The sequence below is a fragment of the Gorilla gorilla genome, chromosome 19 (genome assembly GCF_029281585.2).
Source record: "Gorilla gorilla gorilla isolate KB3781 chromosome 19, NHGRI_mGorGor1-v2.1_pri, whole genome shotgun sequence".
NCBI classification, from domain to species: domain Eukaryota; kingdom Metazoa; phylum Chordata; class Mammalia; order Primates; family Hominidae; genus Gorilla; species Gorilla gorilla.
This window is the reverse complement of record NC_073243.2, coordinates 22,761,088-22,784,323: the sequence shown is the minus strand read 5'-3', so window position 1 is coordinate 22,784,323 and position 23,236 is coordinate 22,761,088. Positions and strand designations below refer to the sequence as shown.

The 23,236-nt window shown below is 50.3% G+C and overlaps 2 protein-coding genes across 9 annotated transcripts; one reads left to right on the top strand and one right to left on the bottom strand.

Annotated features, from left to right (window-relative positions):
• Positions 1-5,239: 5,239 nt before the first annotated feature.
• Positions 5,240-10,753, bottom strand: SHBG (sex hormone binding globulin). Of its 8 annotated transcripts, none has more exons than XM_055367395.2 (8): positions 10,459-10,753; positions 8,106-8,197; positions 7,744-7,933; positions 7,250-7,411; positions 6,863-7,022; positions 6,596-6,732; positions 5,648-5,855; positions 5,240-5,403 (listed from the first exon to the last, which is right to left on the bottom strand). In XM_055367395.2, exons 2-8 carry the CDS (start codon positions 8,132-8,134, stop codon positions 5,255-5,257), a joined length of 1,035 nt encoding a protein of 344 aa, XP_055223370.2. In that variant the 5' UTR covers positions 8,135-8,197; positions 10,459-10,753; the 3' UTR covers positions 5,240-5,254. The 8 variants fall into 8 exon arrangements, with proteins under 8 accessions (XP_055223370.2, XP_055223365.2, XP_055223366.2 ...); XM_055367390.2 differs by lacking the exon at positions 10,459-10,753 and adding an exon at positions 8,330-9,191; XM_055367391.2 differs by lacking the exon at positions 10,459-10,753 and adding an exon at positions 8,330-9,191 and having other exon boundaries at positions 7,340-7,411.
• On the top strand, positions 10,735-12,377 carry SAT2 (spermidine/spermine N1-acetyltransferase family member 2). Its single transcript, XM_055367398.2, has 6 exons — positions 10,735-11,038; positions 11,194-11,245; positions 11,382-11,465; positions 11,564-11,665; positions 11,815-11,855; positions 11,994-12,377. Exons 1-6 carry the CDS (start codon positions 10,973-10,975, stop codon positions 12,159-12,161), a joined length of 513 nt encoding a protein of 170 aa, XP_055223373.2. The 5' UTR covers positions 10,735-10,972; the 3' UTR covers positions 12,162-12,377.
• Positions 12,378-23,236: the final 10,859 nt, after the last annotated feature.

Below are 23,236 nucleotides of genomic sequence, written 5' to 3'. Positions count from 1 at the left end.
ATCAAGCTCCAACTCCTCAGCAGGACACACAAGGCCACATAGCCCAAGGAGTCCCCACCTGCCCTCACTCCATCTCAACCTCTCCATGGTTCATCCACATCACACGCCCTCCCAGATCTTTGATACCCAGCAGGCTCAGACTAATATGTCAGGAACTATGTGAGAACTAATATGTCAGGAACTGTGTGAGATTAATAAGAACAACATTTCTTATATATATTGAGAAATATATATATATATCATATATTGAGCACTTTCTGAATGCCAAGCACTATGCTAGACATTAAAATGTCTACATGATTTCATCAAATCTTCACAGTAACCTTCTAAGATAGAGAAACTTCCCATTTTGTAGATGGGGAAACAGTAATAGAGGTTTAGTCATTTGTTCAACTTCGCCCATCTAACAACTCGTTTCTTTTGTTTTTTTATTTTTTTGTTTTCTTGTTCCGAAGTCTTGCTCTGTTGCCCAGGCTGGAGTGCAATGGTGCAGTCTCAGCTCACTGCACCCTCCGCCTCCCAGGTTCAAGCGATTCTCCTGCCTCAGCCTCCCCAGTAGCTGGGATTATGGGAGCCCGCCACCACGCCCAGCTAATTTTTTGTATTTTTAGTAGAGATGGGGTTTCACCATGCTGGCCAGGCCGGTCTTAAACTCCTGATTTCAGGTGATCCGTTCACCTTAGCCTCCCAAAGTGCTGGGATTACAGGCATGAGCCACCGCGTCCAGCCATAACTCATTTCTTTGATGGTCCTTAGTAGAACTAGCAACTAGGTTTCTTGGCATCTCAGATACCTCTGCTAAAGCATTTTACATGTCTATCTCTCTCTCAAGACCCTGGTTCTGGCTGGGCCCGGTGGCTCACGCCCTTAATCCCAGCACTTTGGGAGGCTGAGGTGGGCGGATCACCTGAGGTCAGGAGTTTGAGACCAGCCTGGCCAACATGGTGAAACTTTATCTCTACTAAAAATACAAAAATTAGCCAGGTATGGTGGTGCATGCCTGTAATCCCAGTTACTTGAGAGGCTGAGGCAGGAGAATCACTTGAACCCGGGAAGCGGAAGTTGCAGTGAGCCAAGGTCACGCCATTGCACTCCAGCCTGGGCAATAGAGGGAGACTCTGTCTCAAAAGAAAAAAAAAAAAAAAAAAAAAAAAAAGGCTGGGCGCGGTGGCTCACGCCTGTAATCCCAGCACTCTGGGAGGCCGAGACAGGCAGATTATCTGAGGTCAGGAGTTCGAGACCAGCCTGGCCAACATGGTGAAACCCCATCTCTACTAAAAGTACAAAAATTAGCCAGGTGTGGTGGCACATGCCTATAGTCCCAGCTACTTGGGAAGCTGAGACAGGAGAACTGCTTGAGCCTGGGAGACAGAGGTTTCAGTGAGCTGAGATCATGTCACTGCACTCCAGCCTGGCTGAAAGAGCGAGACTCTGTCTCAAAAGAAAAAAAAAGGCCAGGCACAGTGGCTCACGCCTGTAATCCCAGCACTTTGGGAGGCCGAAGCGGGTGGATCACGAGGTCAGGAGATGGAGACCATCCTGGCTAACACGGTGAAACCCCATCTCTACTAAAAAAACAAAAAATTAGCTGGGCGTGGTGGCGGACACCTGTAGTCCCAGCTACTCAGAAGGCTGAGGCAGGAGAATGGCGTGAACCCAGGAGGCAGAGCTTGCAGTGAGCCAAGATCACGCCACTGCATTCCAGCCTGGGCGAAAAAGCGAGACTCCGTCTCAAAAAAAAAAAAAGACCCTGGTTCTCCAGCCCAGTACCAAGTTTTATATTCATCTTTAGAGTCCCTGTGGTGGGCTACACAGTATTTAACCAATGTATCAGCAGCCAGTACATGTTAATTGAATGAAAGTTGGGGGTGGGGCGCAGCAAGAAGGGAGGGAGAGAGAGAGACAGAGGCAGTGGGTAGGATGGGGTGAGTGGGTAGATCAGGCCCAGAGGCTTTAGTGTGTGCTGCCAAGCTCTGAAAAGTTTTTGGGGGTGTGGGGAAGGCAGGGGACACTGGGCAGGCATCGTAGGTGCCCTTGGTTGGGGGCCTGGCAAAGTCAATGTCAAAGCGAAGTCAGTCTTAATGAAAGAGTGTAGACAGCTCTGGATGGTAATCAGGAATCCTGGAATCTAGGGCAGGCTGGGGAAAGAGAGGTTGGGGGCACAGTGTCCTGGAGAGTGTGGGGTGGAGGGAGGAGAGAAAAGCCAGCTCCGAGGAGATTCCAGGGACAAAAGGTCAGGATATTGGCACTCGGAACAACCCCCTTGGTGGGTGCCCAGGTACATCCGGGCTCTTTAACCCCCTCCCTACTGGCTCACACTCCACAGGCCTCCACAGGATGACTTCTTTTCATTATTCAGGTCTCTGCTCAAATGACTTCCCTGACCACCCAGCTAATGTTGCCCCTCCCCTCTCCCTCCTATTATATTACAGGGTTTTGTTCCCTTTATTGCTCTAACCGCTATCTGAAATAATCCTGCTTATTTGTTTGTGTTCTTGTTTGTGTCTGCTTCCCCTCTACTATGCTATAAATTCCATCAGAGCGGGGATAGTGTTTGTCCTTTTCTTTTTTCTTTCTTTCTTTTTTTTTTTTTTTGAGACGGAGTCTTGCTCTGTCGCCCAGCCTGGAGTGCAGTGGTGCGATCTCTGCTCACTGCAAGCTCCACCTCCCAGGTTCACACCATTCTCCTGCCTCAGCCTCCCAAGTAGCTGAGACTACAGGCGCCGCCACCATGCCCGGCTAGGATGGTCTTGATCTCCTGACCTCATGATCCGCCCGTCTCAGCCTCCCAAAGTGCTGGGATTACAGGCGTGAGCCACCGCGCCCAGCCTGTGTTTGTCCTTTTCACCAACGAATTCTCAGTATCTGGAACAGTGCCTAGTACATAGCGGGTGCTCAGGTGGCCTAGGTTAGCCCTGAACATCAACAAGGGGCCAGAGTTAAATGTGGATGCCCTCTCCATTGCTGAAGACTCCACTACCAACACTGCTGGCTGGGTGGAGGCAGTTGTAGATCCTGAGAGGGTCTATAGGGTCAAGATTAGGAGAGGTAGAAGGTGGGGCTTGGGATTTGTGTCTTCTACCCTACAGACTCCCCAGGGCCTCCTTACCCTGGGGTCATTTAGGTCCCGGCTGATCTCTGCAGAAGGGGACAGCAGCTCCAGTGAGTGGCTCAGCCTGCTGCCTGGGTTACTGGTGAAAAGATTCTTGTAAGAAACTAGGAGTCTTGGACACTGGGATTCTCATGGGGTCTGGAGATGGAGGATGCTTTAACCTAATGGTTCTTTTTAAGTTTTTTTTTTTGTTTTTTTTTTTTTTTTTTGAGACAGAGTCTCACTCTGTCACCAAGGTTGGAGTGCAGTGGCGCAATCTCGGCTCACTGCAACCTCCACCTCCCAGGTTCAAGCAATTCTCCTGCCTCAGCCTCCCGAGTAGCTGGGATTACAGGCGCCCGCCATCATGCCCAGCTAATTTTTGTATTTTTAGTAGAGACGGGATTGCACTATGTTGGCCAGATTGGTCTCAAACTCCTGACTTCAGGTGATCCGCCCACCCCGGCCTCCCAAAGTGCTGGGATTAAAGGTGTGAGCTACCACACCTGGCTGACCTAATGGTTCTTGAGAGGAAAGAGGATGGGGGGCTTTAGCCCCAGGGCTCCTTAGTAGGCTGGGAGCTTTGGGCTAGGACATAAGGGTTCCTAAGAGGGCTGAAGACTGGGAGCTGGTGGGTAGGGGCTATGGGCTTGGATACGAGGGTTCCCCAGGGAGGGATGCTGGGCACCAGCATTCTCTAGAGGTCTGTGGTTGAGAGCTGGGTCACCGTATTCTTTGAGGGCAGAGATATTCCCGAATCTGTCTGTTTTTCCCAGCTGGGACCAGCACAAGCCAGTTCTTGCTTAACGGAGTACAGACAAATTTGTCTGGGAACGCAGCAAGTGGACCAAGACTAGGAGAGAGAGAGAGAGAAGCTACTTTCTCCCTCTGCTCTCCTCCCTTTTTCTTTCTCCCTGCCTCCACCCCTTTTTCCAGAACCCCTACCCACATCTCTCTGTGACCCTCTCACGCCCCCTGCTGCTTCTTCCCTGGGCAGCAACGGCCAGTCCAAGGACCAGATGACTTGAGATGTCAAAATCCCATCTCTTCTCTTCCTCCTGATCTCTCTGGACCAGCCACAGAGGCAGGAAACTGGTCTCAAAGGGAGTAGCTTCTGCGGAACGAGGTGGGTCCTGGCTTCCAGAAAGTGACCTGTATCCAGAGTATGTCTGTCTGTCGGGGCTTTTGCTGGGATCTCAGCCTAAGAAGTCCTCATTTCCAGCCGGACGCGATGGCTCACGCCTGTAATCCCAGCACTTTGGGAGGCCGAGGCAGGAGGATCACCCGAGGTCAGGAGTTCTAGACCAGCCTGGCCAACATGGTGAAACCCCACCTCTACTAAAAATACAAAAAATTAGCTGGGGGTGGTGGTGCATGCCTGTAATCCCAGCTACTCGGGAGGCTGAGGCAAAATAATCGCTTGAACCCGGGAGGCGGAGGTTGCAGTGAGCCGAGATCACGCCATTGCACTCCAGCCTGGGCAACAAGAGCGGGAAACTCCATCTCAAAAAAAAAAAAAAAAAAGAAGTCCTCATTTCCTTAGAGAACCTCTCCTTGACGCTCAGACTAAGTGAAGGCCTCCTAGTCTCCATGTTTTCTTTTTTTTCTTTTTCTTTTTTCTTTTTTTTTGAGATGGACTCTTGCTCTATTGCCCAGGCTGGAGTATAGTGGCGCGATCTCGGCTCACTGCAAGCTCCGCCTCCCGGGTTCACACCATTCTCCTGCCTCAGCCTCCCGAGCAGCCGGGACTACAGGTGCCCGCCACCACGCCCAGCTAATTTTTTGTATTTTTAGTAGAGACGGGGTTTCACCGTGTTAGCCAGGATGGTCTCGATCTCCTGACCTCGTGATCCGCCCGCCTCTGCCTCCCAAAGTGCTGGGATTACAGGCGTGAGCCACCACGCCCGGCCAGTCTCCATGTTTTCACAACTCTCCAATTCTTCTTTATCAGTGCTTCCAACTATCCACTTATTAGTTAGCCTTTGATGGATGTCTGCTTCCCTATGGGACTGTGGGCACCAAGAGGGTAGGAACCAGAGTGTTTTTGCTCATTAAGACAACTCAATACTTGGCACAGTGCCTGGTACACTGCTAGTGCACAGTGAATATTTGTTGAATAAATGAATAATCAGTAACTTTCAAAGGGGGTTCTTAGGTGGAGCTTTAATGGGAAGTGTCAGTGCCATTGCCTGGGCTCTGGGGGCAGCTGTGAGTCCAGATCTCATGGCTTCTGTTCAGGGCCTGGTCCACATCCAGCCTCTGACCTTGTGCCCAAAGGCCATTCAGGCAAAAAGAGGTAGAAGAGTCTTCTCCTAGAGGGAGGTAGTGCAAAGGTGGCATTAGAGCATTAAGGTGGCTCGGATCCAGAATCTTCTCCCCACTTTTCCACTCCTCCAACCTGAGTTTGCAAAAGCACTACCTTCCACTGCCCCCATATCTTCTTCTTGTGGCCTATTCTTCTTCCCTCCCAGAGGTTTCCTTCCCCTCAAAATGTGCCGCCTCCCTTGAGCTGTTTCCAATGTTGTGCTCGTGAACTTGAACATCATTCTCTCTTACCTGGTAAAGCCCCCAGGAAGAGACGCCCTTGAGGCTTGGCCCAGAGGTTAAGGAGGGGAGCCAGGCCTAAGGGAGGCAGGGCAAGGACCTCCATCTTCGACCCTTGGCCCAAGACCACCCTGGACATACTCAGCTTCAGCTGAAGAGGGAGTCCCAAGACCAGGGGCAGATCCAGCCCTGGCCCTGACCCAGAAGACAACACCACCTTCTGCAGAGTGTGTGGGAAAGGGACGGTAGAAAGAGAGGGAAGAATGAGCCGGGCCTACTGCCTGTGGCCTCACCCCTAGCTGCCTTAATTCTGCCTCTTCGCTATGCCTCCACCTACTGGCCATTCTCATCACTTCAATCCTGCCCCAATTTTTTTTGGCTTGACCCTTTTTGAAACCACACCTGCCCCAAGTAAATATGCAGTCTAAGTCAAAACTGTTTGCTTGCTGTGGGGAGCTTCAAGATATGTCCCTCGCCCCTACCACCCACCTGAGTGCCATCCATAAGCCTTATTTTTCTTTTTATTTTTTTGAGACAGGGTCTCACTGTGGCCCAGGTCAGAGTGCAGTGGCACATCATAGCTCACTGCAGCTTTAAACTCCTGGGCTCAAGTGAACCTCCTGCCTCAGGCTCCTAAGTAGCTAGGGCAGCAGACATGTGCTACCATGCCTGGCTAATCTTTTTTTTTTTTTTTTTAGACAGAGGTCTCTGCTATGTTGCCCAGGCTGGTGTCAAACTCCTGGCCTCAAGTGATCCTCTGGTCTTGGCCTCCAGCACCTGGGATTACAGGCAAGCACCACCATGCCTGGCTAATTATTAATGAAAAACAATTTTGTGGAGCCAGTCTTGCTATGTTCCCTGGGCTGGAAGCCTTCCTAATATTGACATTTTGGACTCCCCTCTTCCCTCATTGCTCCAGGCTCCACTGAATACAGGCAACGCCCCACTGTCCCCCTTTACTTGATCTTGGAGGTGGAGACTGAGCCAAGATGGATTCTCCGGTGTCCCAAGAGCAAGGAGGTGGCCTGAGCCTGCTGCCTGCTTGAGTCCCAGGTCCAAAGAGAAGGCCCAGGGCTCTGCATGAGGCTGGGGAATGTCTGTGGGGAGAAATGATTATCCTGAGGCCTCAAAGCTGGGGTCTCAAGGAGGAAAGGGGCCAGTGGTAGAGGGGGACAGAGGCAGGCTGAGCTGGCCAGGGCGGGAAAAATAGACTCCGAGGAAATCTACCTCGGAGACTGAATTCTGCCTGAGTCCCTGGAGGGAGAAATATCCCGGGATTTGATTCTACATCACAGCTTCTGAGGCTAGTGGGGGCAGATGCTGAGATCTCGGCCTGTTTGTCCAGCCAGGAATCCCGGCGCAGGCAGCCATCCAGGGTAGGAACCAGCTGGAGGGTGACAGAGATAAGATATGGGGATGTAGAAATCAGGGCATCGGAGCCGCAGTCCCGACCTCCCTGCCCTCAGTTGACTCCCCTCTGAGCATTTGGCCTTCCCCTTGCAGCTCTCAACCCTTCCCCTCTCCCTAAAAGTGTGGACTTAGATTCCCATGGCCAGCCACCCAGCAGTGCTTTACCAAGCCTTGGCTAGGGTTCCACCCCTGGGGTGTAGTTACCGGCAACCGAAGGTTGGAAGCGGGGAAGAGCAGCCCCCCAAGCGCAATCCTCATGATGGGATGGCGTTTGCTGGTCAGGGGCCCAGAGACCTGTCTCAGGCGCAGCACCTCCTCCCCATCCACCTTCAGCAGCACAGAGTCCCCCTCCATCTTGACTTCCACCTGCAGGAAGGTGGGAAGCAGAATCAGAGGCCCCTGGGATCTGTTTCTGCCACCTTCCTGTGAGGCAGCCTAGTACTACAGTGGAAAGAACGTGCCTTAAAGAAGCAGCTAGCATGCTGCTAGCCTTGGGTCACTCAGCTCTTGTCACTTATATACTGACTGAGCCTTAGAATTCCCATCAGAAAAGATGGGGCCAAGAATAGCTACTTTGTGGGGGTTCGTGTGGATTAAACGAGATGACAGTGGTAAAGGGATGCCCAATAACTTGGTTTTGTTCCCTTTCCTCAGACCAGCTCCAGACATCCCTCCCCTGAGGACCAGAGCTAGCTTACCTGGTGCCATCTCCCATCATCCAGCCGTGGTCCAGCACCCACCGTAAGCTGGGCCCAGTGATTGTGCAGTTGGATCTCAGGCCTGCCGTCTCGAAGTCCCAGCATAAACCAGTCATCCTTAGGGTTGGTATCCCCATAAAAAATCACTCCCTCTGGGTCCCAGGTTCGAACCTCAAAGGAGGAGGAGGTTCTGGAAGGATACAGAAGGAAAGATTGTGTATGTCATGTGTCCTTTGAGAACCAGTGTGGGTTTGGGGGAGATGGTGTTCACAGATAAGGAAAGGAAGACAGGGAAAAGAGAAGAGCTGATGGAGAGAGGGCAGAGCCAGGGGACTGGGTCAAGGGCTAGGCCAACCCCATACTTTGTGATCTTGGTGAGGTCAAAGGTCATGACAGCGATAGGCTCTTGTCCTGGGCCATTGCTGAGGTGGACAGCCGGAGGGTCGTGGGCGCTCTATCAGAAAGAGAAAACAAACAAAGCTGAGTAGGGACATGTCAGAGACAGACAGAGGGAGAGGCCCTGCTACAGGGCCAGAGGAGAGAAGGGAAGACTGCATGAGCTGAGTGCCCTGTCCCGCTCCTGCACCTGGGTGGGGAGAACAGGTCTCAGGGCCCATCCCTGGCAGGTGTGACGCAGTAGTAGCAACAGCAGCAACAGCAGCGACAGCAGCAGGCGCGAGGTGGCCAGTGGGCCTCTGCTCTCCATAATCAGCCACTGTCCACTCGGCGGCTCAGACAACTCTTGGGAGAATGTGTAGAGGCAGGCAGCCTTGCATGTGGGCGGTGGAGGGTTAAAGGTTGCCCAGGGAGGAGGGGGTAAAGGAAACAGGGGCACTGACCCTTGACCCCTGCCCAGGGGCCCAGTCACAAGACTCAGCTATCACCCCTCTGGGGATCAATGGGGTGAAGGACAGAGTCCCCTCCACTATCATCCTCCACTGCCGAGAAAGTTTCTGAACTGGGAGAGGATATTCCATCTCCCCTCTCCTCCTCTAGGGCCTGATCTAGGTCCTCCAAGATTTCTGTCCACTCGGGGAGCCTGCATTCACAGGCCTGAGGTCTAGAAACAGTCCTCCCCTGCGTCCCAAGTAGCATCCTGTATCAGGACTAGAAATGAGATAATGGAATCCTAAATTTCTAGCTGAGTGACCTTGGGCAAGTCACTTCACCTTTGTGCTTCAGTGTCCTTGTCTGTAAAATGAGGAAAATAATACTTTACGGGGTGACTGTGAAAGAGGGTTCATTGAGAAAATGCAGGCGCAGTGCCTGGCATCTGGTCTGAACTCCTCCCCCAGTCTTTTCCCAGGCCTCTGAGGCCTGTCTCCCAAGAAGATATTGTCTGTGTGTATGATTCAGTGAATATTAAGAAGGGACCTGCCCCCGCCTCTCAGTTATCTTCCCTTATCCATTTATTACAGGGCCTAAACAGTCTAGCAGTAGAAATCACCCACTCCCTGACCCATTTTATTTTATTTTATTTTATTTTAGACAGAGTCTTGCTCTATCACCCAGGCTGGAGTGCAGTGGCGTGATCTCGGCTCACTGCTGCCTCTGCCTCTCGAGTTCAAGCGATCCTCCTGTCTCAGCCTCCTTAGTAGTTGGGACTACAGGTGCACGCACCACCACGCCCAGCAAATTTTTTTGTGTTTTTAGTAGAGACGGGGATTTCACCACGTTGCCCAGGCTGATCTTGAACCTCTGACCTGAAATGATCCGCCCACCTCAGCCTCCCAAAGTACCTGGATTACAGGCATTAGCCACAAGGCCTGACCCTCCCTGACGCATTTTATTTTATTTATTTATTTGAGATGGAGTTTTGCTTTTGTTGCCCAGGCTGGAGTGCAATGGCACGATCTCGGCTCACTGTAACTTCCACCTCCCAGGTTCAAGCGATTCTCCTGTCTGAGCCTCCCGAGTAGCTGGGAGTAAAGGCATGCGCCACCATACCTGTCTAATTTTTGTATTTTTAGTAGAGACGGGGTTTCACCATGTTGGTCAGGCTGGTCTCAAACTCCTGATCTCAGGTGATCCGCCTGCCTCTGCCTCCCAAAATGCTGGGATTACAGGTGTGAGCCACTGTGCCCACCCCATGACCCATTTTAAAACGCAAATGACAGACCGGGCTTGGTGGGTCACATCTGTAATCCCAGCACTTTAGAAGGCTGAGGCGGGCAGATCACTTGAGGTCAGGAGTTCCAGACCAGTCTGGCCAACATAGTGAAACCCCATCTCTACTAAAAATACAAAAATTAGCCAGGTATGGTTGCCCATGCCTGTAATCTCAGCTACTCCGAGGGTGAGGCAGGAGAATCGCTTGAACCCGGGAGGGAGAGGTTGCAGTGAGCCGAGATCGCGCCACTGCACTCCAGCCTGAGTGACAGAGTGAGAATCCATTAAAAAAAAAAAAGAGAGAAGAAAAAAGAAAAAAAAAATTAGCCGGGCGTGCCGGTGCGCGACTGTAGTTCCAGCTACTCCGGAGGCTGAGGGAGGAGGATCGCTTGAACTCGGGAGGTGGAGGCTGCAGTGAGCAGAGATCGCGCCACTGCACCCCAGCCTGGGCGACAAAGCAATACACCATCTCCAAAAATAAATAAATAAATAAATAAATAAATAAATAAAACATTTAAAAAATGCAAATGCCCCCAAGAGGTAACACTTCATGCTACTCAAGAGCTGCAGGAAACAGCTTTCAGAGCTGAGGGTCTTAAGGCTTACCCAGGGTCTGGGCGGGTGAGTGAGCCTGAGGCTAAAGCAGGTTATCACTGCATATGTCAATTTAAAAAGCACTGCGGGGGAGCCTTTGAACCGCGGGGTATCTCGACCCAGGTTGGGACACCCACACAACCGCAAGGAAGCCGCTTCACTCCAACCTTGAACTCTACCCAGGAGCCCAGTCACAAGATCCAGCTGTCGGGGGTGGGGCTTGGGGGGACGCGGCCGTGCCTGTTCTCCAAGCTGATTGGCTGACGGTTGTGCCCCCTGCTGCGACAGAATTCGAGGGGGTGGGGCTTTGCCCGGACAGAGGATCGCCTCGCTGGCCTACTCTCTCCTCCCGTACGGCGCCGGAATCCCAGCTCCACTTACCAGGCCGCGGCTACCCCGCCGCCCCCCCGACTCCCGCCACCCCGCTCTCCCAGGCTCTTCAGGATCCAAGTCTGTAGGCCCTTTAAGGGGTCTAGTTGCCGTTTGCGGGGCCCTGGGACTTTGGTCCCAGACAGCGGGGATCCGGATGGCTTCCGTGCGGATCCGAGAGGCCAAGGAGGGAGACTGTGGAGATATCCTGAGGCTGATTCGGGTGAAGACTGCGGACCGGAAACCCGAGAGTCAGAGTGGCGCGGCCAGAGCGGGGTCGTAGGAGGCCGGGGCAGGGGGAGGGGCTCGCCTTGGGAACCTGCTCGGGGAGCAGCGGGGCCCTTCTGCTCTAATCTAGCTTCCGTACCCACGCCTTAGGAGCTAGCCGAATTCGAAAAACTCTCGGATCAGGTGAAGATCAGTGAAGAAGGTGGGGGATCAGCGCCCAGGTTCTGGCGGAGGCTGGGGAGGAAATGAGGGATGGGTTCCCCAGGCGACAGCTCCAGGCTGGGCATACACCCACGTCCTCTTTCTCTATCTCTTTGTCACAACTCCAATCTCGGCAGCCCTGAGAGCAGATGGCTTTGGAGACAATCCTTTCTATCACTGTTTGGTAGCAGAGATTCTTCCAGCGCCCGGGAAGCTACTGGGTAAGAGCACCTGGCCTTTGGAAGTCCACCTCTCCAGCCGGCCTCAGAGGTCTCCCCACAGGCTCCCGGAAGCCTTACTCCCCTTTTCTCTCTCTCAGGGCCCTGCGTGGTGGGCTATGGGATATACTATTTCATCTACAGTACATGGAAGGGACGCACCATTTATCTGGAGGATATCTATGTGATGCCGGAATATCGGGGTACTGGGCAGAAGCTGAGGCTGGGGTGGGAGCAAAGCACCCCACAGACCCCACTGTTATCCCCTGTCCCCATAGCCCAGCCTGTGTCCTTTTCTGATCCCCTTCAGCTCAAACAATAGCTATTTTTTGCCTCTTTCTCTCCACAACAGGTCAAGGGATTGGTTCCAAAATAATCAAAAAGGTGGCTGAGGTGAGGAGATGGGTGGGGCGACAAGTGAGGACCTGAAGAAGCAAGGGTATATGGAGGGGGGACCCGGGTTGAAAGAGGGAGTGAGAAAACCTTTTTCTTTTTTGACCCCAGAAAAGTTAGTGTTGTCTTCTCCCACAGGTGGCCTTGGATAAGGGCTGCTCCCAATTCCGCCTGGCCGTCCTGGACTGGAACCAGAGGGCCATGGACTTGTACAAGGCCCTAGGAGCCCAAGATCTGACGGAAGCTGAGGGCTGGCACTTCTTCTGCTTTCAAGGAGAGGCAACGAGAAAGTTGGCAGGAAAGTGACGCCGCCATCCCTAGGAGGATCTCTCTCTTGAGTTTCTCCTTCCCCATCAGCTGAAGCACTCTTCAGAGACTATGTCCACAGACACTGACGCTGAGGCCTCCCTGGAGGAAGGAGGGTTGGGGGTGCCTATTCTCAAGTACTGGAAGAGCAGAATTGAGGGAGAGACCTTTCTTCCTTGTTGAGGGTGAAAAGTAAATAAGAATTACATGTCCTGATGTGGTGTTGGGTCTTTCTTTTATTTCTTTCTTTTTTTTTTTTTTTTTGAGACAGAGTCTCTGTCGCGCACGCTGGAGTGCAGTGGTGCGAACTCCGCTCACTGCAACCTCTGCCTCACGGGTTCAAGCAATTCTCCTGCCTCAGCCTCCCGAGTAGCTGGGACTACGGGTGTGCACCACCATGCCCGGCTAATTTTTAGTAGAGACAGTGTTTCACCATACTGGCCAGGCTGGTCTCCAACTCCTGATCTCGTGATCCATCCGCCTCGGCCTCGAAAAGTGCTGGGATTACTGGTGTGAGCCACTGCACCCAGTCCAAAGTCTTTTTTTTTTTTTTGAGATCAAGTCTTGCTGTTGTCCTCAGGTCAGAGTGCAAGGAGTGCAATGATTTGATCTTGGCTCACTGCAACATCCGCCTCCCGGGTTCAAGTGATTCTCCTGCCTCAGACTCCCGAGTAGCTGGGATTACAGGCGCCTGCTACCACATGCGGCTAATTTTTGTATTTTTAGTACAGACGGGGTTTCACCTTGTTGGCCAGGCTGGTCTCAAATTCCTGACCTCAGGTAGTCCGACTGCCTCGGCCCCCCAAAGTGCTGGGATTACAGGTGTGAGCCACCGCACCCAGCCCACAGTCTTTTCTTTTTTTTCTTTTTCTTTTTTTTTTTTTTTTGAGACAGAGTCTAGCTCTGTCACCCAGGCTGGAGGGCAGTAGTGAGATCTTGGCTCACTGCAAGCTTTGCCTCTTGGGTTCTCACCATTCTCCTGCCTCAGCCTCCTGAATAGCTGGGACTACAGGCCCCTGCCACCACGCCCGGCTAAGTTTTTGTATTTTTAGTAGAGACGGGGTTTCACTGTGTTAGCCAGGATGGTCTCGATCTCCTGACCTCGTGATCCACCCACCTTGCCTCCCAAAGTGCTGAGATTACAGGCGTGAGCCACCGCGCCTGGCCCGACAGTCTTCATTTTCAATCTGGTATGCCCTACAAAAGCTCATGCCTGGCCGGGCTCAGTGGCTTATGCCTGTGATCCCAGCAGTTTGGGAGGCCGAGGCGGGTCGATCATCTGAGATCAGGAGTTCGAGAGCAGCCTGACCAACATAGCAAAACCCCATCTCTACTAAAAATACAAAATTAGCCAGGCGTGGTGGCAGGCGCCTGTAATCCCAGCTACTCAGGAGGCTGAGGTAGGAGAATCGCTTGAACCTGGGAGATGGAGGTTGCAGTGAGTCAAGATCATGCCACTGCACTCCAGCCTGGGCAACAAGAGCAAAACTCCATCTCCAAAAAAAAAAAAAAAAAAAAAAAAAGCTCACGCCTGTAATCCCAGCATTTTGGATTTTGGGAGGCCGGCAAATTGCTTGAGCCCAGGAGTTCAAGAGCAGCCTGGCCAACATAGGAAAGCAAAGTCTCGTCTCTACAAACAATACAAAAAAAGCCAGCACGCAATGGCGTGCTCCTCTAGGCCCAGCTACTGGGGAGGCTGAGGCATGAGAATCGCTTGATCCCAGGAAGTGGAGGTTGCAGTGAGCCGAGATCATGCCACTGCACTCCAGCCTGAGTGACAGAGCCATACCCAGTCTCAAAAACAAAAACAAAACAGCAACAACAAAAATCTCAACACTTTGAGAGGTTGAGGGTGGAGGATCACTTGAGCCCAGGAGTTCAAGACCAGCCTAGGCAACATGGGCAAGACCACATCTCTACAAAATTAGGCCGGGTGTAGTGGTTCATCCTTATAATCCCAGCACTTTGGGAGGCAGGCAGATCACTTGAGGTCAGGAGTTCAAGACCAGCCTGGCCAACATGGTGAAATCCCATCTCAACTAAAAACACAAAAATTAGCTGGGTGTGGTGGCACCCATGTAATTCCAGCTACCTGGGAGGTTGAGGCATGAGAATCACTTGAACCCGGGTGGCAGAGGTTGCAGTGAGCTGAGACTGTGCCACCGCACTCCAGCCTGGGTGACAGATGGAGACTCTGTCTCAAAAAAAAGAAAATGGCCGGGCGTGGTGGCTCACGTCTGTATCCTAACACTTTGGGAGGCCAAGGCGGGTGGATCACTGGAGGTCAGGAGTTTGAGACCAGCCTGGCGAACAGGGTGAAACGCTGTTTCTACTAAAAATACAAAAATTAGCTGGTCTTGGTGGTGCAAGCCTGTAATCCCAGCTACTTAGGAGGCTGAGGCAGGAGAATCACTTGAACCTAGGAGGTGGAGTTTGCAGTGAGCCGAGATTGCACTACTGCACTCTGGGCGACAGAGCAAGACTCTGTCTAAAATAAACAAACAAACCCAAAGAAAACAAAAACTAAATAAATAAAATTTGCCCAGGTCAGTAGCAAATGCCTGTAGTCCCAACTACTCAGGAGGCTGAGGTGGGAGGATCACCTGAACCCTAGAGGTTGAGGCTGAAGTGAGTCACGTTTGAGCCACTACACTCCAGCCTGAGTGACAGAGTGAGACCTTGTCTCAAAACAAAACAAAAAAAAAATAGGTTGGGTACAGTGGCTCACGCCTATAATCCCAGCATTTTGGAAAACCAAGGTGGGTAGATCAATAGAGTCCAAGAGTTCAAGACTAACCTGGGCAACAGGGCAAAACCCAGTCTCTGCAAAAAATACAAAAACATTAGCTCAGCTTGGTGGCAAATGCCTGTAGTCCCAGCTACTGGGGGGCTGAGATGGGAGGACGGCTTGAGCCTGGGAGGTTGAGGCTACAGTGAACTGAGAACCTATCAGTTCACTCTGGCCTGGGTGACAGAGCAAAGCCCTGTCTCAAAAAACAAACTTTAATCACTAATGCAGAAGATAAAAGAGTATAAACTAGGAAACTTAATACTTCCAAAATTGTTTTTGTTTGTTTGAGATGGAGTTTCACTCTTGTTGCCCAGGCTGGAGTGCAATGGCACGATCTCACTCACTGCAACCTCCACCTCCTGGGTCCAAGCAATTCTCCTGCCTCAGCCTCCCGAGTAGCTAGGATTACACGCATGCGCCACCACGCCTGGCTAATTTTGTGTTTCTAGTAGAGATGAGGTTTCTCCATGTTGGTCAGGCTGGTCTCCAATTATGACCTCAGGTGATCTGCCCACCTCGGCCTCCAAAAGTGCTGGGATTGCAGGCGTGAGCCACTGTGCCCGGCCAATACTTCCAAAATTTATCTTGCCCCCATCTTGTTTTGTCTTTGGTTTTCAGAGTTTACTTTTTTTTTTTTTTTTTTTTTTGAGACGGAGTCTTGCTGTTTCACCTAGGCTGGAGTGCAGTGGCGCGATCTCGGCTCACTGCAAGCTCTGCCTCTCAGGTTTGTGCCATTCTCCTCCCTCGGCCTCCTGAGTAGCTGGGACCACAGGCGCCTGCCACCAAGCCCAGCTAATTTTTTTTTTTTGTATTTTTAGTTGAGACGGGGTTTCACTGTGTTAGCCAGGATGGTCTTGATCTCCCGACCTCATGATCTGACCACCTCGGCCTCCCAAAGTACTGGGATCACAGGCGTGAGCCAGCGTGCCCAGCCCAGGGTTTACATTTTTAATGTTATTACCCTCACCTTGGTCCCAGATCTTACTAATATTCATAGAATATCTTTGCACTCCAGTATCACTCCATTTTCACAACCACCCCCATGTCTACATCCTTGGGCTCCAGCCCATTCATCACTTCATTAGCCTTCTATAAAATGATCCTGGCCAGGCCAGGCGCAGTGGCTCACGCCTGTAATCCCAGCACTTTGGGAGGCCAAGGTGGGCAGATCACCTTATGTCAGGAGTTCCAGACCAGCCTGGTCAACATGGTGAAACCCTGTCTCTACTAAAAATACAAAAATTCGCTGGGCGTGGTGGTGGGCGCCTGTAATCCCAGCTACTTGGGAGGCCGAGGCAGCAGAATTGCTTGAACCCGGGAGGTGGAGGTTGCAGTGAGACAAGATTGAGCCACTGCACTCCAGCCTGGGTGACAGAGTGAGACTCCCTCTTACAAAAGAAAAAAAAAAAAGTGATCCTATTAGGTGTTGGGGCTGATTGGAGTGGGGTGAAAAGGGCCTGGGTTCTGTCCATTCTAAGGGAAACAGAGTGGAGGGTATTTAGGCTAATGGCTTTTTAAAGGGAGAATAAAGAAAACTTGGGCTGGGCGTGGTGGCTCACACCTGTAATCCCAGCACTTTGGGAGGCCGAGGTGGGTAGATCATTTGAGGTCAGGAGTTTGAGACCAGCCTGACCAACATGGTGAAACCCTGTCTCTACTAAATACAAAAAAAAAAAAAAAAAAATTAGCCGGGCATGGTGGCGCATGCCTGTAATTCCAGCTACTTGGGAGGCTAAGGCAGGAGAATCGCTTGAACCCAGGAGGCGGAGGTTGCAGTGAGCCAAGATTGCGCCACTGCACTCCAGCCTGGCAACAGAGCAAAACTCCATCTAAAAAAAAAAAATTAAAATGTCTCTTAAATCTGTCCATAGCTCTATCCTTACTTGCAAAGTTCTCACTCTTTGAAAATTGCCACAACCTCCTTACTGGTCTCCCAGCCTCCTTCTGTAATTTCTCCCCCAGTTCCATGGGATTTTTTTTTTTCACAGATATACATTATGTACTTTCTTTATTTTATTTTATTATTTAAATTTAATTTATTTCTTTATTTTGAGACCAGTTTATGCAGCTGGTTTTTTTTTTTTTTTTTTTTTTTTTTTTAGACAGAGACTCGCTCTGTTGCCCAGGCTGGAGTATAGTGGCATGATCTTGGCTCACTGCAACCTCTGCCTCCCAGGTTCAAGTGATTCTCCTGCCTCAGCCTCTTGAGTAGCTGGGATTACAGGCGTGCACCACCACGCCCAGCTAATTTTTGTATTTTTTTAGTGGAGACGGGTTTTCACCATGTTGGCCAGGCTGGTCTCAAACTCCTGACCTCAGATGATCTGCCCGCCTCGGCCTCCCAAAGTGCTGGGATTACAGGTGCGAGCCACTGTGTCAGGCCCATAATTTTTGTATTTTTAGTAGAGATGGGGTTTCTCCATGTTGGCCAGGCTGGTCTCGAAATCCTGGCCTCAAGCAATCCTCCATCCACATAAATGATAATACATTTGCCCACGTGGCAATCAAATCCACAACCTTGGTGTTAGCACCTGGCTCTAACCAACTGAGCTAACTGGCTATTGCAAATCTTGATTTTTTTTTTTTTTTTTTTTTTTTTGGTGACAGGGTCTTGCTCTGTTGCCCAGGCCAAGTGCAGTGGTGCAATCATGGCTCACTGCAACTTTGACCTCCTGGGCTCAAGTGATTCTCCCACCTCAGCCTCTCAAGTATCTGGGATCACAGTCAGGTGCTATCAAGCCTGGCTAATGAAAGCAAAATTTTTGGCTGGGCACGGTGGCACATGCCTGTAATTCTAGCACTCTGGGAGGCCGAGGCAGGTGGCTCACCTGAGGTCAGGAGTTCGCGACCAGCCTGACTACCATGGTGAAACCCTGTCTCTACTAAATACAAAAAAATTAGCTGGGTGTGGTGGCACATGTCTGTAATCCGAGCTATTTGGGAAACTGAGACAGGAGAATCGCTTGTACCTGGGAGGCAGAGGTTGTAGAGAGCCGAGATCGCACCATTGCACTCCAGCCTGGGTAACAAGAGCAAAACTCCGTCCCCCCAAAAAACAAAAAAAAAATTGTTAATCTGGGCACCGTAGCTCACGCCTGTAATCCCAGCACTTTGGAAGGCTGAGGCGGGTGGATCACTTGAGGTCAGGAGTTCGAGACCAGCCTGGCTAACATGGTGAAACCCCACCCGTCTCTACTAAAAATACAAAAATTAGCCAGATGTAGTGGCAAATGGCTGTAATCCAAGCTACTTGGGAGGCTCAGGCAGGAGGATCTCTTGAACCCGGGAGGCAGGGGTTGCAGTGAGCCAACATCGTGCCACTGCACTCTAGGCTAGGCAACAGAGTAAGACTCTGTCTCAAAAAACAAACAAACAAACAAACAACAAATTTTTTATCGGAGACTAGGTCTCACTATGTTGTCCAGGCTAGTATTGGACTCCAGAGCTCAAGCAATCCTCCCACTTTGGCCTCCCAAAGGAGGGAGGATTACAGATGTGAGCCACCACGCCTGGCCAGTATTACCACTTCTTGATGTCTCTTTTTCTTTTTCAATTTTTTCAATTTTTTTTTTTTTTTTTTTTTTTGGAGAGGGATAAGGAGTCTTTACTTTTTTAGAGACAGGGTCTTTTTCTGTTGCCTAGACTGGAGTACAGTGGCACGACCATAGCTCACTGTAACCATGAACTTCTGGTCTTAACTGATCCTCTTGCCTTGGCCTCCCAAAGGGCTGGGATTACAGGCATGTGCCACTGCTCTTGGCCTTACTTCTTAAGGTTGAGGCTGAAATGAGGCATGTTTGAGCCACTGCACTCCAGTGTTTTTTGTTTAGGCATTAGCTATTGGCTTTGCACTGTTGAGGATGAAAAGCTAGCCCTTCAGAACAAGGATCACTGAGGTTAAAAAAAGAGAAGCACTTTTTTTCCAATCTGCTTATCACCCCACCTCCACTTCCCATCCTCCTGTGTTTAGTGTTTACTTTTTTTTTTTTTTTTTTTTTGAGACGAAGTTTCGCTCTTGTTGCCCAGGCTGGAGTGCAATGGCATGATCTCGGCTCACTGCAACCTCTGCCTCCCGGGTTCAAGCAATTCTTCTGCCTCAGCCTCCTGAGTAGCTGGGATTACAGGTGCACGCCACCACGCCTGGCTAATTTTTGTATTTTTAGTAGAGATGGGGTTTCACCATGTTGGTCAGGCTGGTCTCGAACTCCTGACCTCATGATCCGCCTATCTTGACCTCCCAAAGTGCTGGGATTACAGGCATGAGCCACCACACCAGCCTTAGCATTTACATTATTATGATTTTTTTTTTTTTTTTTTTTTGAGACGGAGTTTCACTCTCAATGCCCAGGCTGGAGTGCAATGGCGCGATCTTGGCTCACTGCAACCTCTGCCTGCTAGGTTCAAGCAATTCTCCTGCTTCAGCCTCCCGAGTAGCTGGGATTACAGGCATGTGCCACCACACCTGGCTAATTTTGTATTTTTAGTAGAGATGCAGTTTCTCCATGTTGGTCAGGCTGGTCTTGAACTCCTGACCTCAGGTGATCTGCCCACCTTGGCCTCCCAAAATGCTGGGATTACAGGCGTGAGCCACCATGCCTGGCCTCATTATTATGATTATTATGATTATACGAATACACGTATGATCCATGTGGATAGTTACAATTCTTTTTCTTTCCTGTACCATTTTTGTTTTCCCTGGAATTAATAACTGCCTTGTCCTCTCTGTTTGCTTAGTTTCCTGTGTACTCTAATTTATCCCCAAATTCTACCTTAATTAATCTCTTATAAGGATATACAAACACTTAGGGATTTCAATCTACGTCATTTTGAAGAACTTTCTCAAAAAGCCCTTAGACCTGCTCCAGTCCAGAGAGGCGATCTTGAGGCTGCGCAATTGGGATCTCCCTTCACCTTCATCCTGGGGATCCTCTTTGCCTCTCTCTTGTGTTGACGTCCTGTTTTCTGGAACCTGTGTTTCCTCTTTCTAGGTTTACTCTTCTTATTTTGATGGAGCTTTTTGAGAAAGAGTACCGGGAGGTAAATTTGTTGGGAACTTAAAAGCCTGAAAATGTCTGTTCTATTACTGCACTTAATTGAGAGTGTCGGCCGGGCGCAGTGGCTCATGCCTATAATCCCAACACTTTGGGCAGCCAAGGTGGGCGACTCACCTGAGGTGAGGAGTTTGAGACCAGTCTGGCCAACATGGTGAAACCCTGTCTCTACTAAAAATACAAAAAAAAAAACCTAGCCAGCTGTGGCAGTGGGCACCTATAATCACAGCTACTCAGGAGGCTGAGGCAGGAGAATCACTGGAACCTGGGAGGCAGAGGTTGCAGTGAGCCGAGATCATACCACTGCACTCCAGTCTGAGTGGCAGAGTAAGACTCTATCTCAACAACAAAAAAAATTGAGAATGTGGCTAGGTATAGGAAACGAGGTTGGAAACAATTTTTTTTTTTTTTGAGACACAGTCTTGCTCTGTCACCCAGGCTGTATGTAGTGCAGTGGTGTGATCTCGGCTCACTGCAACTTCGGCCTCCCAAGTTCAAGAGATTCTCCTCCCTCAGCCTCCTGAGTAGTTTGGATTACAGGCACACGCTACCACGTGTGGCTAATTTTTATATTTTTAGTAGAGATGGGGTTTCACCATGTTGGCCAGGCTGGTCTCAAAGTCCTGACCTCAGATGATCCACCCACCTCGGCATCCCAAAGTGCTGGGATTACAGGCGTGAGCCGCCACACCCAGCTAATTTTTGTAGTTTTGGTAGAGAAAGGGTTTCGCCATGTTGCCCAGGCTGCTTCTGAATGTCCGAGCTCAAGTGATCTGCCTGCTTCAGCCTCCCAAAGTGCCAGGATTACAGGCGTGAGCCACCACACCTGGCCTTGGAAAATTTTGTTGAATAATTATTACCATTGATTTTAGATGATTTTATCCTTTCCAGATAATTGTTTCTGTTATCACTTTCTGGAATTCTGGTTATTCAGTTGTTGTATCCCATGGACTAATCCTTTAATTTTCTTATATTTTATTTTCCTTTCTTCTGTCACCTTTATTTATTTTTGTTTTTTATTTTAATTTTTTGAGATGGAGTCTCGCTCTGTCACCCAGGCTGGAGTGCAGTGGCACAATCTTGGCTCACTGCAACCTCTGCCTCCTGGGTGCAAGCGATTCTCCTGCCTCAGTCTCCCGAGTAGCTGGGACTACAAGCGCGTGCCACTATGCCCGGCTAATTTTTGTATTTTTAGTAGAGATGGAATTTCACCACACTTGTCTTGAACTCCTGACCTCAGGTGATCCACCCGCCTCAGCCTCCCAAAGTGCTGGGATTACAGGCATGAGCCCTGTGCCTGGCCATGGTTGCAATATTAATAATTATTATAAATATTAATAATTTTTCCAGTGTCTTTCTTCTGCCATCACACTATGAAGTCAGAGACTTCCAAGTCTGTTTGTCTCCACCATTAAATACAAAAATTTAAAAATTAGCCAGATGTGGTGGCTAAGCTCAAAGGGCAAAAAAAAATAAAACTTAGTAAATTCATCACCTTATTTTCTAAACCTTTATCTCCTATGTTATCTCTTCCATGATTGGCATTACCATTTACTCTAATCCAAGAAGTGGATGGAACATAGGACAACTCCCAGAATGTGAAGTTTTCCTGCTACTACCCTTATTTCATGACAATTTTTCCTATTTTGAATTTCCCCAGCATTATTTATTATTATTATTACTATTTTTTGAGACAGAGTGTCGCTCTTTTTGCCCAGGCTGGAGTGCAATGGCACAATCTGGGCTCACTGCAACCTCTGCCTCCCAGGTTCAAGCAATTCTCTTGCCTCAGCCTCCGGAGTAGCTGGGTTTACAGGCATGCACCACCATGCCCAGCTAATTTTTGTATTTTTAGTAGAGACGGGGTTTCACCATGTTGGCCAGGCTGGTCTCGAACTCCTGACCTTGTGATCCACCCATCTTGGCCTCCCAAAGTGCTGGGATTAAAGGCGTGAGCCACCGCGCCGGGCCACTATTATTATTATTATTTGTTGTTGTTGTTGAGATAGAGTCTCGTTCTGTCGCCCTGGCTGGAGTGCAGTGGCACGATCTCCGCTCACTGCAACCTCCGCCTCCTGGGTTCACGCCATTCTCCTGCCTCAGCCTCCCAAGTAGCTGGGACTACAGGCGCCCGCCACCACGCCCAGCTAATTTTTTTTTTTTTTTTTTTTTTTTGTATTTTTAGTTGAGATGGGGTTTTACCGTGTTAGCCAGGATGGTCTCGATCTCCTGACCTCGTGATCCGCCCGTCTCGGCCTCCCAAAGTGCTGGGATTACAGGCATGAGCCACCGCGCCCTGCCATTATTATTATTTTTAAAGACGAAGTTTCACTCATTGCCCAGGCTGGAGTGTGGTGGCATGATATCCACTCACTGCAACCTCCACCTTCCTAGGTTCAAGCGATTCTCCTGCCTCAGCCTCCTGAGTAGCTGGGACTCCTTCCGAGTAGCTGGAACTACCACGGTTAATTTTTTGTATTTTAGTAGAGACGAGGTTTCACCATGTTGGCCAGAATGGTCTCCATCTCCTGACCTCGTGATCCGCCCGCCCGTGATCTCGGCCTCCCAAAGTGCTGGGATTACAGGCCTGAGCCACCGCGCCCGTCCTAATTTTTGTATTTTTAGTAGAAACAGGGTTTCGCCCTGTTGAGGCTGGTGTCAAACTTTTGGGTTCAAGTGATCCACCGCCTGAGCCTCCTAAAGTGCTGGGATTACAGGAGTGAGCCACAGCGCCCGTCTGAAACTGTTCTTAAAGCTTTCTTTCTTTTCTTTCTTTCTTTCTTTTTCTTTTTCTTTTTTTTTTGAGACGGAGTCTTGCTCTGTCGCCCAGGCTGGAGTGCAATGGTGCGATCTTGGCTCACTGCAACTTCTGCCTCCCAGGTTCAAGGGAGTCTCTTGCCTCAGCCTCCCGAGTATCTGGGATTACAGGCGCGTGTCACCACGCCCGGCTAATTTTTGTATTTTCTTAGATGCGGGGTGGGGGGAGGGGGGTGGGTTTCACCATTTTGGCCACGCTGGTCTCGAACCCCTGACCTCAGGTGATCCGAAGACCTCAGGTGATCCACCCGCCTCGGCCTCCCAGAGCGCTGGGATTACAGGCGTGAGCCACCAATCCCGACCAAAACTTCCATTGTATCACAATCTCTTCAAGGTAACAGCCATGACTCTTAAATCTACTACAGTACAGAGTTACAGATTCTTAAAATAACGGCGATGCATACGCGAAGAGGGTA